Below are 16,535 nucleotides of genomic sequence, written 5' to 3'. Positions count from 1 at the left end.
ATGATTCTGACATTTACTATATATTAGAACTAATTAAAACACCATTTTCTGCACAGAAAATGAGAGAAAGTAAATGATGGTTCATCTACAGAAACACTCATTTTAAATCAAATATAAGTTTTGCCTTAAGTTTAGTCTAAAATTGGAATCACCACCAAAGGGCTTGCTCACATCCTAACCTGTACTTAAAGGAACAAACTGGATTGCAGGTGGATACTAGCCCTTTGTCAGCCATGGCCATCCACAGAATCCCAGAAGGCTAAAGCATCCCTTGCTACGCACATTTATCTCCTCAAGACCTCAGTTCCTGATAACTGTCTCAGCTCTGTCCAGTTCTAATTCCATTCTTACACACCCAGGGAGTAAAGACATCAGGTCAAAATACTGTCAAGATGATGGCAGGACTCACAGGAATGGTGACACAGGGCTGGTTACTACATCAGTAACTGCACCTCTCGTAATAAGTAAAGACAAAGAGGTTTCCTCTAGTCACTTCCTAAGTCCCAAGTACTCTCTCTGGAAGAGAGTTTAACACTGAAGTGTTTGGAAGTGTAAAGAGCAGCCATACTCACATAACCGTCTCTCTCGATGGTGGCGCGGATCTGCTCCGAGCCTGGCGTGATTGTGAACTTCGACTTGCACTTCAATCCATGCGCTAGGGCCTGCTTTGCCACTGCTGCTGAGCGTCCCATGTCCTCATAGCTGGAGTTGGTGCAGCTGCCAATCAAGCCTGTGGTGGTTCATAAACAGGGAGGTGGTTACCACAGCCCTGCTTCTAGGAGGCTTCTCCCTGACCCACCTCTCAGCAAAAAAAAAACCCCAACAAGGGACAATCACCTTTTATGCTCACAAGGGATCTGAAATGGTTTCAGGTACTAACACTGCCAAGCCTCCCAGCAATACACTGCGGCCACAAGCAACCCCTTGTCCAGCTTTGGAGGCTGCACAGTTAGAACATGCTACCTGGTAACCTGGCTGTTGGTTTACAAGTGCCACCTGTTTGCACTTTGGTTAAGTAAATGACCACAGAGAGGTATTGTTCCATCAAACCAGAAGAGGTTTCAAATCAAGATGGCAAGAAATGGAGGAAATGAAGAACAGAAAGTGTCCTTTGTTACAGTATGAAGACCACACAAAGACATGCTGTGCCACCCTGACAGCATTCTGGTGCTAAATAGTAAAACATTCTCTTTTGGTTAGAGCTGCTCTTGATCCTGTTTGTAACACTATCAAATAATCCATTTCCCACCTGGGATGTGGCCTTTACAATGCATTTACACTGGGGGAACACTCGAGAAGACAGCCAAGAGGTTTGCGTCCCATAAATATGAATACCCAAGCCTGCTTTTTGGGGCATCAAGTACTATCTTTACTATGTCCTGGGAGCTCAGTAGCCAGCTGTTGAGAGGACTGACAATTATGCTCCTGACAGACTTTTGTAACAGACAGATCCATACAACAGACATTTAACAAAGGTACTCTTCCACAGCTAACATTCCTGTCAACCCAATCATTCAAAAGTTCCCAAGGAGTACAAAAACCAAACCAAAAACCTCGTCTGCCTCAAGATAAAAACCCCTCCAACTAGCCCAGATCTCATCTCACACACCTGGCCCAGGTGGCCACTACTCTTTCCAGTCCATTCACATGGCCATGAAGAGATGACACTGCTGCAAAGGCAAAGGACAGAGGGCAGTAGGTTAAAGGATGAGCTCCCAAGCTATGTGACCAACTGCTTATCCCAAGATAGCAACATTCATGGCACAAAGATGAAGGCAGAGGAAAGAGTAAATGCTACCCACCAACTCTGATGTCAACAGGCCAGCCCTCCTTTTCTGCCACAGCACCAATATCTGACACAGGGTGTGCCAGGTCTGGAGTGAAAGGTCCATTGATATGTGGTTTCAGCTTTAAGAAAGAGTGACAAAGTCAGAAATTACAGTAGCCAAGAAAAATCCCCAAAACACAGCAGCAAATCAATTCCTTTCATAGCTCTTATCTGGAAGCTGTTAAATAGGATTCTCCTACAGGAACACCAGAGCAGGAGCTGTCAGTGAAGCAGACCTGAGTGTTTGTTACATGTTCTAGCACAGCACTAGGGGTGTCACATCAAACTCTCAGCTTGGCCAATGCTCACACAAATCAGAGTCACATCACAACACCCAAGGTAGCAAGTGAGAAGGAAGCCTTACCTCACTGAGGTTGACTTCTATCACTTGGTCGTATTGACAACCAGAATCCGGCACCAAGTGTTGCTGGAATTCATCCGCCAGCGCAGCTATGTCTGGAACAAGAAAGAAGGGAGATCTGAAAAGCACAGCAAAGATGAGGGAAAAGAAGAAGCTTGGAAGGGCTAAACACAGAGGATCCACTGTCTACTTCCCTAGGCACTTCATCTACAGACTCTCCACTGGTACCAGATGATCTACGGGACCATGCAAGGTCAGAATTCACATCAGACGCTACTGCAGAAGGATGCTATTCCCAGAACACACTTTCACTTGAACCCACACTTCTACCCACTTCAGACCCCCCAAATCCTCTTACCAGCTCTCCCAGTCTTGCCCAAGTATTTCTTCATCCGTGAGTTGTAAGGGAAGACTGACGTGGTGGCTCCGATTTCAGCTCCCATGTTACAGATCGTTGCCATCCCTAGATAAGGAGCAAGAGAAGAGACCACGGGGTGAGTGAGAAAGTCCAAGGCCGTTCAGTTCTTTAAAAGTTAGCCTATGGAAAAGACAGCAGAGCCAAGGCAGATCAGGGCATTAGGCACAGAAACCTAATTCCAGGGCAGGGAGGACACACTGTGCAATGGTTGGCTCAGCCCCTAACGTTTCCTAGCGATACGGTGCCTGTGACCAGACTTTTCTGCAAGGAGAGAGCTGAAAGGAACAGCAGATACTGGGAGGGATGACAGAGAGCTCCCTGTCTGCACTGAGCACTGACCAGTGTCTCTGCTACCTGCAATGAGTGTCCTGCCTCTCCCTACCACCTTACTCATCTTTACTGCACGAGCCAGAAATTTGAGTTGAATTAAAAGCTTCCAGTGACGGGGTATCATAGAAATCCTCCTTCACTCATGGTACTGGGACCACCCATGCCTTTCAAAGACACAGTGAAGAAGCTGTAGAAGCTGCTGCTTTAAATTTAACGAGCTAGAAGCAGGTATCACAGGTCAAGTTCCTCAGATTTCACAGAAGAAAACTCTCAAATCACTCTCAGTTTATAAAACATTCCAAGTTGTAGCCAAGCCATACAAATTGAGAGAGAAGCCCAGCTTGAAAGCTGCAGTTCAAGACAAAAGGAGATGATTCTCCTAATTCAGTCCTAACTAGCATCCTTACAGACAACTGCAGTTTTTGCTGGTTCAAATTCAGCACCCAAGACTCACAGTTGGGTATTTTAAGACTGCACATTACAAACTACTGTTTTTTGGTCTCTCCTCTGCCCTGCTTTGCTAAAAAGCTGCTTCTTTAGCAGCTGTCACACATGTACCCCTTTCAACTTGTTTCTTTCCTCTATTCACAGCCTATTTTAGGCTGAAATAAAAATGCCATCCTTTATCTCTGACATCTCCACCCTCTAAGCATACACTAGAATACCTCCACTCTAAATCTTACCCTGACACACCATCTGACAGGATTCTTCACAATTAACCATTCAGTGCTCTCAAAGGCACAAGAAGGTTTAATGGAGAGAGATCACTCCCTGAGAAAGGGTTATCGTGTTACACCACTCGCACCCACTCTCCCAGTTTGCTGCACACAAATCACCTGGCCAGGCTGAGAACATTTAGTGCTTCTTGCCTCATTCCCTTCCCAGCCTACACAGACAACTCAGATAAGAGATTTGCGCTGTCTTACCAGTGCAAGAGATTGAATCCACACCAGGCCCGTGGTATTCGATGATGGCTCCTGTTCCACCCTTGACAGTGAGGATGCCAGCCACTTTCAGGATCACATCTTTGGGAGAACTCCAGCCTGAAAGCTTGCCAGTCAGTTTTACACCAATAACCTGAGCAACATTAACGGAAAAAATAAAATAAAACACTTGTCACTGTTTCCTTTCAGCAGCCAAAACAATTCCTCAGAACCTGTGTGGGTGCAGTACCAAAAAGGAGAGAATCCTGAAGCATCAAAACATGTGCACCAGGGCTGGAACCACTGATAGGGCCAGCTGAAAGGACACCAACACTCACCTATCGCCCTCAGTCCCTGAATAATAAGGCTGGAAATGGAAACTCAAAGCCAAAACCAAATCCTAGAGCGGTTGTTTAAGCCAGTGTGTGACTACAAACAAGTCTGTAAGGGCACATAGTGCCTTATATACATAATACCTGGAAATCAACATTTCCCACATATCTTAACATCTCACCCTTCACGTCAAGGATTAGTATTCCTTTTGCTCCTACCTTTGGGCATTTGAGCTCCCAAGGGATTCCTGCCATGACATCTACAGCATCAGCTCCCCCCACACCAATACAGATTCCTCCCAAGCCGCCTCCGTTGGGGGTGTGTGAATCTGTGCCGATCAGCATAACCCCAGGGTAGGAGTAGTTCTCCAGAATGATCTGAAAATAAAAATGGATTCTTTGCTTGCTTGTTTGTTGGGAAAAGAGGGGGAAGACAGCAAGGGAAGACAAGAATAAGAATTTAGATCAGTTTGTGTTGGCAGATTTCAGTAGCAAGAAAGTAACTGATTTTGGATGGGAAATTCACTTCTGTTTCAGGATGTAACGACAGAACAAGGTACCAAGTCTCAGCCCCAGGATCCCTGCTATCCCAGGATAGCAAGAAAATTTAGAAAGCAATCTCAATTTTTTCAGTGGAAGACTCCACTGGAAGACTTCCTACCAGTTTAGGCTTTTGCTAAAGTGTCACCTTTGTTACAGCTGAGTCTGTTCCTTAGTCTCTACACCCTTAATCAACTTCCAAGCAAGCCAGTTTATCTACCTAATGCTAGTGAGACCTTTCATTGTCTTTATGCTCCCACAGAACACCACCAACTGGCTCCTCCAATCCCTGCTGCCAGCCAAAACCTAATCAGAAGAATCCCTCACAAATACACCAAGAAGCTGTCCTTCCCTTACTGTCCCTATTGGTTCCACACAAGACTCTTCAACTATTAACACACCCATAAAGCAGTTGTTTAATGAAAAATGATGAGTTTTTTATGGTGGTGACACACTAGAGAGCTAAAGCTAATGAGCCTCTCACTACACATCTGTCATAACAACATTATGGACAGCCTTTCTAGGGAGAACAGGACTCTCAGTGTGCACATCACAGCACAGCCTGCACAGAAACAAGGTGGCCCTTTATTAAGGCCAAGGCTCTACTCCTAATGCTTCCAGCTCACATTAATATGCTTTCGTGAGAAGGTTCACTTATCAAGGCCTCACTTTGCCAGAGTTGGACTGTGAAGCTATACCACATGACCAACTTTCTCCAGCCAGAGAAACTCAGCCCCAAGAAAGCTGGTAACCACATCAAGGAGCTGTATTGCCACATGACAGATGTTACAAGTGGCTTCAGAGCACAAAGGACCTGGGGTACTCCCATAACCTTTCAGAGAGTTCAGTTGTTCTTTCATTTCTCTGTTGCGTCACATCAAGTTAAAGTAACCTTAGTAACTCATTTTGCAGCTAAGAAAACATAGCAGAGAGCTCATGACTGAACCTGCTCAAAAGTTCCCTGCTAACAGGATGCTTATCAGTCATCCATTCTCCTCTCTGCTTCTTTTGCTTTGTGCTGCACTTCAGTTTTTCCCACCTGTGACTCAGAGAACAATGAAAAATGTCTACTGGAGGCACAAAGCAAATCAGCCAAGAGCAAGCTAGGGAGGTCCTGCCAGAGGAGTTGGTTTTAAAAACCAAAAAGACTCAATAGGTGGTAAGTTATCTTGGGACAGTCAGATTCTTTGAAGGTGCAAGTGCTATAACAAGACAATCTCATCCTTGGAAACTGTTTTGCCATTTATTCAGTTCACACAGCAACTTGTTATGTGTTGCAATTTGAGTGCCTCAAGTAAGCTGCTCTGTTTGAAGTCCTCATATACTCTCCTGGTTTTTATGGAACCAAATGCATACAAAATAACCCTAAATAAAGTATATTCTCAAAGCTGCTTTATCACCAAGAGCAATTCACATTAGTCCTATATAGCCAGCCTTATGGCACCACCTTACTGCCTCAATCATACGAAGAGGAGCCAGGCTACAAGCAGATAAGATATTTCAAGCCTCTGTGATTCACATGGCATGCTGTTGGCACCACCTAACCAAGCATCAGGTTACAGTTAGACCAAAATAACCTATTAAAAAAAACCCCACTGTTGACAAGATAACTGAGACAGAGCAAGGAAGAAACCTCAGCCGCCTCAGGGAAAGCAAGTTGTTTCCCTAAGCAACTCCCTAAGGGTTTGCAATTAAGCCTTCCCTCACCATAATGTAAAATAGACACTGCACATTCAAAGACTGCAAACACACACACCACACACTTTACCTGGTGAATGATTCCTGACCCAGGTTTCCAGAATCCCACTCCATACTTAGCCCCGGCTGTTGCTAGAAAGTTGTACACCTCCTGGTTTATGTCCTGTTCACATAGGGAAATGCAGAGCATTAGGAGCACATTTTGATCTTCCATGCATCAACAGCTGATTCAAACACATTCCTTTCCCTCCCATGCCTGTCTAGTTTGCTCCAGAGTTTTGTAGCAGCTAGAGGGAGGTGTGCATCACTCTCAAAATCAAAAAGGATCGAGACTTTGCCAGTCAGTTGTAACAGGCTGTTTAATTTCATCTTACTGGTAGCTCTCCTAAAACGTCTTCTTATGTTTCCAGTTGCAAACAGCACAAAGGAAACAGCACAATTAAAGGAGAGCTCTGTCAATAAGGCATTTAAAATTGCTCTGCTCATTTCTTTTATTCTCAGTTGGGTTTTTTTAACCTGTTTGCCTCTCTTCTTCTACCTCCTCCTTCCTTCTATACCAACCACTCCTTATGCTTTACAGGTATTTCACTAGGAAGCTGCTGACTGCCAGGGGAGTTCCTGTGTGTCCTTTCTCGTTCTACCAAGTCCCCTGGTTAAGACTCACACAATGCTGCCTTTCTTGCTGCACTGTCACTATTGGTGGAGGTCACCCTGCAAAAACCCGCTCATGAGAATAACAGAGGTTGCCACAGAACTATCACAGGGTTAGACACTGTTACCTCCTGATAGTTCTTGGCAGAGGAGTGGCAGGGTAGATAAGATAAGCACAAGGAGGAGTTTCTTAAAGACTGTTCTCATGCAGCTATGCTTCAGAAGAAAGGGGAAACTGGAGATAATGGAAGAACTGTCTCAGCACACATTTGCTGAAGTTTCCCATGAGGAAGGAGCAGTTCTTTAAGCCTCATTTTCCACTGAGAGTTGGGTCACTTTGCTCTGTTTGTGCATCCCTCCCCCAGTAAAGCACTCTGATGTGCCAGGAGCAGATCCAAACCACCCTCTAGCCTGCCAGCATTCATTGTGTGCCAACTGGCAGCAGCAGCAGAACACAGTCAGAAGAAGGCAGGACCTTTACTTGCTCTGCTCAGAGCGGATGGTAAAGGAGGGACTCGGCTCAGATCTGCAGCAAATATAATTGCATTACAGAGATCAAATGCAGGAACATTGGGAAGACAGGAGGTAAAGGGAAGAAAAGAAACTGTCTTATTTAGTAAGTCCCAAATTCTTAATGGCACAACTTGGGCACAACAACTCAAGACTGAGACAAGCAGAGCAAAAACTCCTCAAATTCACCCTTGAGTGGTATAAGTTGCTTTACTGTGGCCTGAAAGATGAAGCCAGAAGCAGTTACTTCAACATGAGGAGTTTCTGAGAATAGGTATGGATTAAAAATTTTAAATTGCATCTGAGTCCCCACAAACTGTTTATTGTTTGTTAGATTTTGGCAACAATTCCTCCTGGCTCAGACAGTGGACTTAGGCTAGCTTCACTCGGAATAATAAGATGTGCCCCAGCTCCCTGCTAAGCTAAGAGCATTGTCTGTCCTTGGCAGGTGTATGGTGGTATGTAGCATAGAGGTGAATATGTTTGTATTTAACAGAAGCCTCTACAGAGGAATAAGCAGTAAAACAGCAAGTGGGATATTTAAATAAGGCAGTGAACCAGCAGTTCAACAAGTACTACTCCGAAATTCCCAAATAAAACCAAACAACCTCCATGCATCTACACAGATATACAGCAGCCCTCACCAGCCCTTAAAGCTGCACATGCACACTTGGAGATATTTAAAAGATGCATAGATGAGGTGCTGAGGGACATGGTTTAGTGGTGGGCTTGGCAGTTGGAAAGGTTGGACTCAATGATCTTAAAGGTCTTTTCCAACCAAAATGATTCTATGATTCCACAGAATCTCCCTTCGGCTAGAATTCAAACAGACAGAATGCAAGTCTCTGCAATAGCAACCTTGGCTCTTCGAAGATCCTTTTCACCACCAGCCTGGGCTTCGATGAGGTGATCACAGTGGATGGTGGAAGGCACAGCCACTTTTGGCAGCCCGCTGCTGATGAACTGCAGCATGGCCATCTGAGCGGTGGCGTCCTGCATGGCCACGCGGTCTGGCCGTAAGCGCAGGTAGGTCTTGCCCCGCTCGATCTCCTGCTTTGCTGGGTCATCCAGGTGTCCGTAGACAATCTTCTCAGACAAGGTCAGGGGACGGTCAAGCCTGGGGAGGAGAATTTTAGGATCTGCATCTTGTGGCACTTCAACATTTGCTCTTTTAAGGGTGTAATCGAATGCTTCCCTGTATTATTCAGGCTGCTAAAACCCATTAACACACAGAAAACTGCACAGTCTTCTTATAGCACTAGAACACTAACTAGTTGCTGGCTAAAGTGAGGGCTCAGTCCAGAAAGTTCAAAAGTACATGGATTGATGTAATTTTATGCTTTCTTTTAACATCTTCCTATACAGCAGAAGAAACATCAACTCTGCTCATTTCTTGAGTCATATCTCAGGACGGCAAATGTGGAGGTGAGACAGAGGTCAGACTCAATTCACAAATACCAGATCCCACAGCGAGTGCAACTAAGCGGAGTTTCATGACCTCAAACCTTTCATCCTGGAGATGTATCAGCTGAGGAACCTATTTAAGTCTGTGGTGAGAGCTTCAGAGAAATAAATAAGTAGATAAAATAACTTGAAATAAGAGCTACCGCATTTAACAAAGGAGGTAAAGACTGAAGGGCACGTCATACAAACCACTGCTGAGGTAAGTGGAGCAGGAACGACAATTTAGCAGGCACTCAAGCCTCTATCAGCAGATTAAGGTCACTGTGTTTACATATGCCACGAATTCCTAGCCCTCCTTCCCATGCCTACCGCCTACAGTGGAACACAGGAGAACATTTACTGCTGAAACACAGTGCAAAGGAGCATTAGGCTGTAATGACCACTGCCCACGCGCTGCTTCCTCGGGAAGGAGCCAGGGCCAATATGAAGTCTCCTCAAAGAGGGCATTACACAAAGAGGACAGAGCCCTTCCTAGCACCTCCTCTGCACTGGCCTGGTTCTCTACATGTTGCAGCGCTTCATTGTAACCTTCAACTCTTCCCACTGTGCCCCACCACTACCTGGGGACACTAAAGCTCATGTTTCACTACATTTGGGGCTGCCACTGCTCATAGCTGCTCTCTCTAGTGAATATTCTCTATTCCAGAGCCCCACGATATTTTTTTCCTCCTCTGCTATCACTGCAGACCCAAATTCTGCACACTGACCCCTCCTCCACTCTTACCTCTTACGGACAATGTTGATGTTCTTCTCCAGCTTTTCATAATTGATGTGTTCATTAGGCTCAAAGTGGCTCATGGCCACCTTGGCCCGCTGGCACAGGGCAGGAGCAACATGGTAGCGTCGTATCCCACTATTCAAGGCATGCTGGAAAAAGGAGAGTATTAGCACTGGAACCTTGCAGGGTGAATTCCTATAACATATCAATAAACCAATTGTTTTTCAGTACTTATTCCTGCAGTTTTACAGGCTGAGGAACAGAAAACTTGAAAAGGTTTCAAAAGGCACCCAACAAACATTTGATGTCATACAATGAGACAACAGCTTACCCACAATGGGTAGCATTTACCAAATTATTTTACATTTCCACTTATAGCACCAGATGCCTTACGCTTTCAGTGAGAAATTTGCTTCCAGGCAATGCTGAAAGAATTCTTAAGCTACCACCTGTCTGCTATACTTCTGACATATTACAGCCACAGTGTAGAAAGTGTACACAGTTTCCAAAGCAAGCTAACCCTAGGTCTGCATTTGCTCACTGACTATGAGTTTGTATCTAGCACAAGAGGAAATGGGCTCAAGTTGCGCCGGGGAGGTTTATATTAAAGATTTAGGAAGAACTTTTTCTCTGGGAGAGTGGTTAGTCACTGGAACAGGCTGCCCAGGGAGGTGGTGGAGTCCCCATCCCTGGAGATGTTTGAAAGACACATAGATGAGGTGCTGAGGGTCATGGTTCGGGGATGGGCTTGGCAGTGTGAGCCGAGTGCTTGGACACAATCTTAAAGATCTTTTCCACCTGTAATGATTCTATGATTCACATTGAAGGACTGGCAGATTCACAGCATAGGACAGAGTAGCTACCAGACTGTTCCACCATGGCACACTTAAGTCCCCTACACAAGGTCCCTGTAAACCCTTACAAAGCTGATCATATTTCCAGATAAGGTGAGCTGTTTCAGTGCTAGCTAGAGTGACTTAGAGGCATGTGCCTAGTCAACGATGTAATGCAGAGCAGGAGAGAGGCAAAATGTGGAACAAGCACATCATTTTCACCAGCCAGGCAGAGAAGATCCACATTCTATTTATCTTCAGTCTCACAAAGGCATCCTCACCTTTCCTCCAAGAAAAGCCTTATACTTGCCCTACAGGTGAATTAACAGCAAGACAGATGAACTATACTGTGAGCTGAACACACCAGCATAAAATGCCCTGGAAAAGAGCCCTAATTTCACTTGGCAGTCTCCATAGTGAAACAGTTCCTTACAACATGGAAGAAGGGCAGACTATGGCAAGGCACCTTTACAGCATCTGACCTGAAGGAAACAGGTCAGTGCCCAGGGTTAAAAGGCTCCCACGCAGCTTTGAAAACTGAGTCAGAGGGCACCTTCATAAAAACTCTCAAGAATTCAGCACACGCATTTCTTGCACCCTTTGAAAGTCTTGGCCATTGGCACTAAATGTCTGCAAAGAGACTGGAGACAAGAGTTCAGTTCCTCCTCCACCATTACACTTCAATCTTAATCCTGTTATCTCTATTCATCCTCTACTTCTGTGTTACAAGGTTGGGATAAGCACAGGTTAATAAACACAGCAGCGTTACACCAAATATCCCTGTATATGTATGAATGTAAATCAGAAAATATTCTTTGTGCAGAACACAATCACAGCACCTAACCACTGGTTTAAATGCTAGTGAGTTCTAATTTTCCCTTGTGAATATTTTTCCAGTTCTCTCGTTACAGCATTGAAAACACTGCCTGAAATACTCACGATGAAGACGCCACTAATTTTTATCCAAATCTCTTTGTTTATTGGCTTCTTGATAACATTTGTGAGTATGTTATATTGGGGGGTTGGACTAGATGATCTCTAAAGGTCCCTTCCAATGCCTACCACTCTATGAAATTCAATTCCATTCTATGAAAAGGTTCAGGAAATCTAGGTGAGATCAAGAGCGCCAGCACGACAGCAATAAGGGTGTAGTTTGCCAAACAATCCTGTGCTATGAGAGATGCAGCTTTTGTAGGAGCAGTGCAAACCCACAGCAATTGCACATCACTTTTGTTAAAGAATATCTGAAGTAAGTGAACATAGCAGTACAAAAGAGGGCACTCCTCCTCCAGGAGTGCAAATGAAATCCAGTCATCAGATTTAATTGTCCTACGCTTCAAGATCAGAACTTCCAGAACGTATCACAGGTGTCATTGAGGTCTTTCCTTCTTCCACCAGCAAAAGAACCAACCCAACCAAACCAAACACCACCCAGCTTCTCATTGTTTAACATACATAAGCTGCTCTTCACCTAGTAGCCATGTGTTTGCTTTGTTCTGTCTTTTTTTTTTTAAAGGATGGATATCTTGTGACGTAAAGACATTTCCACAGCATTAATTGTTCTGGGGAAATGCTTATCTGTCATCTTGTGAAAGTCTACAGCTGCTGGAGTGGCTGGAAAAAAAAATCACTGAGAGATTTCATCAATGTTGATGGAAAAAATAATCTCTTTCCCAGAGCAGGAAAGATATTCTGGTTTAATGCTGTAATTCCTTCTTACTCCTCTTCCTCCAACTAACCTTGTAACACAATTGATTAACAGAGTTCCTCCTAACCACCCAGTAAACTGACAGCTGAATTTCACCCTAATTCAGTGTACAGAAGAACAGATTTGAAAAGTGAAGTAATGGCAGAGGCTTTATAGCATTCTATCCTTGCCTGAGACTAAAGCTGATCAGGATAAAAATCTGAAGCAGAGCTCTTCAAGGAAAGGCACAAAGAAACTTCTCCAGTAAAATTCAGAATAAAACATTTCCATTTGAACACACGTGTGTCTGCATCTTTCTACTTCATGAAATGGCTCGATGAAAAGCGATGTTTAATACATTTACTGTGAGGGTGGTGAGGCACAAGAACAGGTTGCCAGAGAGGTGGTGGGTGCTCCATCACTGCAAGTGTTGAAGGTCATGTTGGCTGGGGCTTTGAGTAACATAGTCTAGTCGAAGGTGCCCCTGCCCATTATTGTTAAGGTCCCTTCCAAAGCATTCTATGATTTATTCAAATACTATACAAATATTCACTTGATAATTTCAGAAGTAGCAACACAAAGTAGTTGACTCCTGCTTGACCACACCTACCAGAACTAGAAGGAAGCCTGTTTGAGTCTGGACATACAGATCAGCAAGAGGAGTCTGGAAAACTGAAGGTCTGTTTCTGTGATGGCCAGTAAGACTGGGGAAAAATAATCACCTGGGCCAACTAGTTTCAGGAGAATATTTTTTGTCTACATAAGATCTTTAAACATGTCTGTTTAAAAAGTGGCATCTTCATTTTACTCTGACCTAAATCTCATCCCACACCTATACTCTGTCAGGAATTCACTTGATTCAATGTGGTGGTGCCCAGCAAGCCTCAGGATCTATCATCAATAATGAGCACCAGTGAACATGGGCTGGGTCAAAAAGTCTGATCTCTCCTCATCTACAATAGACCGCTCATCATGCTTGTTGATTCTCTGTGCCTGTCCTTTTTCCACAGCATCCCCAGCAACGGACTGGCGGAGCTACAAAGATAAGGAAAAGCCACCAATTTACCAGTTTCCAGCTTCATTCCCTCTCACTCCCTCTGCCCTAAAATAGAAAGTGGTTTAGGGGGCTTCTGTGGTTTTTCACTGGGTAGTGTGAAGTACCTTAAGACCAACAGTCAAGGGAAGCAAGCAGCCAGCAATCTATACATTTTCCCTTTTATCTAGGAATTGTTCATTTCCAGACTGACCACCCAGCAAACAGCTGCCAACTCATCTCCTCTCCTCTGGCACTGACTGTTATCCCAGCACCTAAGTGCTCTTATTTAGCTTTCAGTAAAAGTAATGGCAATAATCATAACAGAACTCCTAAGCCTATCCATATCTTGGGAGATAAAAAACATCCTTAAAAAACACCAAAAAGCCAGCCTATTAAATGAGTCATTACATTTGAATCTCTATAAAGAAGTCAACACTTATCTTTACAGATTTTAAAAGCTTATCTTGAAAAGCTAGCTGTCTTGCCTATAGTGAATGGTCCAGATGCAAGGAGAGCCCTAATTCAGAAACTAACTTACATTTTGGCAGCTGATGTGATAGATAAGTCCAGTAAGCAAAAGCTCATGTTGAAAAGAGTAGCAACTGTGCCACACTCACTCCTATCTTGCAAATCAATCCTAGAAATCCTAGCTGAAACCCAAAATACCATCTTTCCTCATCCTCCCTGACATAGAACACTGGCCAAGTTTCTAACATTTACCATGATTCAGCCTGAAAAAACCCCACCAAAGCAGTGTGGTATAATCAAATTGTAAATATAGTCTAATGTTTAGATCCACTTCCAAAGAGCAACCAAAATTAGAGTTCTGAAGATCAGTTTAGCTCTGCTTAACTCTGCTTTCTGCCAGTGTACACAAAGCTTCCCATACATAATTTCAGTACTTACCTACTAGGCTTTCAACAATTACTTCAGTTAGTTTTGAGTCTTACAGTACTACTCTTTCTGCCAATCCTCAGCCAACGTGGCTCAAGAAATGAGATGCTACTAAAAGTATCTCTCAGGTGAGAAGAAGCTCTAGATTCTTTGAGGCTATTAGAACAAACATACTTTAAATAGTCCAGTCAGCCCAAACCAGGCTAAGTCCTATTTATTTCATAGAATCATAGAATGGTAGGGGTTGGAAGGGACCTTTAGAGATCATCCAGTCCAGTCCTCTGCTAAAGCAGGTTCACCTAGATCAGGTCACATAGGAACATGTCGAGGAAGGTTTTGAAGACCTCCAAGGAAGGAGACTCCACACCCTCCCTGGGCAGCCTGTGCCAGGGCTCCCTCACCTCAACAGTGAAAGAGTTTTTTCTTATGTTTAAATGGAACTTTTTGTGTTCCAGCTTCATCCCATTACCCCTTGTCCTGTTGTTAGATACCATCAAAAAAAGGGATATCCCAACCTCCTGACACCCACCCTTTAGATATTGGTAAATGTTAATGAGATCTCCCCTCAGTCTCCTCTTCTTCAGACTAAACAGCCCCAGGTCCCACAGTCTTTCCTCGGAAGTAAGCTTCCTATGCAGATCCAATTCCAAAACAGTTCTAGGGCAGGCGATCAAGAGAATCCATGTCAATAGCATGTGCCATGGTCAACACTGGCACTGGCACAGTGATTGGCCAAGGTGATTCTCACTAATCTCTAGGCTGCTACACATGGCCAAGAAAATTCGCCTCCTAAAGATATCATCTAGAAGTACATCTGATTACCATTACAGATTTAGTCCTTCACAGGGGGGAAAACAAACAAACGTGTACTCTCAGCCTGGTAATAGCAAACAGCCTCGTGAATTCCCCATATTCACTGTACACAGCCTTTCTTTTACACTGCACAATATTCACCTTAGTAAATGATTGTTCTCATGTGCTGACACAGTATAAAAGGAGAACCAATTTGTTATCGTGACAAAGGATATGCCTTCATTTTATGAGTGGTCATTTCCGTTCAAAGTACAAATTAGTAATTTTTTAACAACCAAGAAATAATATACCAAGCTAATTGAAATGGTGCTACTCTGTAACTTTTGCTTAAATTAGAAAACGCTAACCTTACTAAAACACCTATCTCTAAAGTCAAGTAGTAATACAAACTGGGAATTGAACGTCACAAAGTACTTTGAGGACACCAGAAGCCAAGTTCTTCCTTTGGCTCCCTAAGAAAAAGGAACACACTGGCCAAGGTCACAAATGGCAAACTGAGAAGTTACACTGCATGACTCCATCACATGCTTTATTGTGGGGAGTACATGCTTCCTTATCCCTGTTAGTAGCCCTAAAAAAAAGCAAAGTGCATCCTGATATCTGCTTTCCATGCTTTAAAAGATCACAAAGTCTTTATTAATTAAGTACACATTAAACACAGCAACGTCTTGAGTATGAGAATCTCTGTGGTGAGCTCATGTTACAGGCAGATGTGATCTTTAGAGGTCATGATAAGCAGGATCACGAGAATTACCATTATTGCCATGAGAAAAAAAGAATTGTATAAAAAGGAAGTTTATGTGCCTGTCCATACTGCTTTTCCACTCTTCCGAGGTTTTGCTTATGTATAGACACCGGTATCTTTTCCACTCAGGTGCCTCTTTATGTTAAAAGCGGGATTTTTGAAGTAAAGTAGCCAAAAGGTAGCCTTTGCACTCCCTCACACAACGAGGTGCCACCTTGAGCTGCTGCAAGGGAGAGACGCTGAAGACAAAAACAGTGGGAGAAAAAAATCCAGCCCCTCGGGAAGGGCTTTTTCCGCGGCCGTTAGGGCCCGCGCCCTCAGGCCCAGCGGCGGCGCCAGGGCAGGGGAGGCCGCGTCTCCGCCGTCCCGTTCACCTTGCGCTCACCTTGAGGGCCGGCCGGGCCCGGTGGCGGCACACACCCTTCCCCGGGGCCCGGGCGGCAGCCCCGCTACCGCCGCGGCCTCCCTGACATCGCCATGGAAACGAGCGCTGCGCCGCGCCGCGCCGCGCCGGGGACACGCTGACCTACAGGCGGAGGCGGGGACGGAGCGGACCGGAGGTTGCGGCTGCCCTCCCGCACGGCGGATAACGACTCCGACCCCACCGCGGCTCCCTTCCTCCCTCCCTCCCGCCCCGTCCGAGGCCCGTCCCGACGCCGAGCCGCCCGCCCGCGCCGCGCCGCTCACCCGCAGCCGAGCCGCCAGGACACAGTACGGCGCCATTTTGTTCACTGACAAAGATGCAGTCGCGACC

General features: G+C 44.8%; 1 protein-coding gene across 1 annotated transcript in view; it reads right to left on the bottom strand.

Annotated features, from left to right (window-relative positions):
- The window catches only part of ACO2 (aconitase 2), a 22,697-nt gene extending 6,162 nt beyond the window's left edge, over positions 1–16,535 (bottom strand). The window contains exons 1-10 of the mRNA XM_062013249.1: positions 16,469–16,535; positions 9,780–9,922; positions 8,450–8,708; positions 6,501–6,593; positions 4,412–4,570; positions 3,864–4,014; positions 2,548–2,652; positions 2,193–2,284; positions 1,803–1,908; positions 573–730 (exon numbers count right to left, since the gene is read on the bottom strand). Coding sequence (XP_061869233.1) covers positions 573–730; positions 1,803–1,908; positions 2,193–2,284; positions 2,548–2,652; positions 3,864–4,014; positions 4,412–4,570; positions 6,501–6,593; positions 8,450–8,708; positions 9,780–9,922; positions 16,469–16,504 — 1,302 coding nt within the window. The 5' untranslated portion in view covers positions 16,505–16,535. The remainder of the gene's footprint in view (positions 1–572; positions 731–1,802; positions 1,909–2,192; positions 2,285–2,547; positions 2,653–3,863; positions 4,015–4,411; positions 4,571–6,500; positions 6,594–8,449; positions 8,709–9,779; positions 9,923–16,468) is intronic.

The sequence above is a fragment of the Colius striatus genome, chromosome 1 (assembly GCF_028858725.1).
Source record: "Colius striatus isolate bColStr4 chromosome 1, bColStr4.1.hap1, whole genome shotgun sequence".
In the NCBI taxonomy this organism is placed as follows: Eukaryota; Metazoa; Chordata; class Aves; order Coliiformes; family Coliidae; genus Colius; species Colius striatus.
The sequence above is the reverse complement of the archived record's forward strand: the minus strand, read 5'-3'. Positions and strand labels throughout refer to the sequence as shown.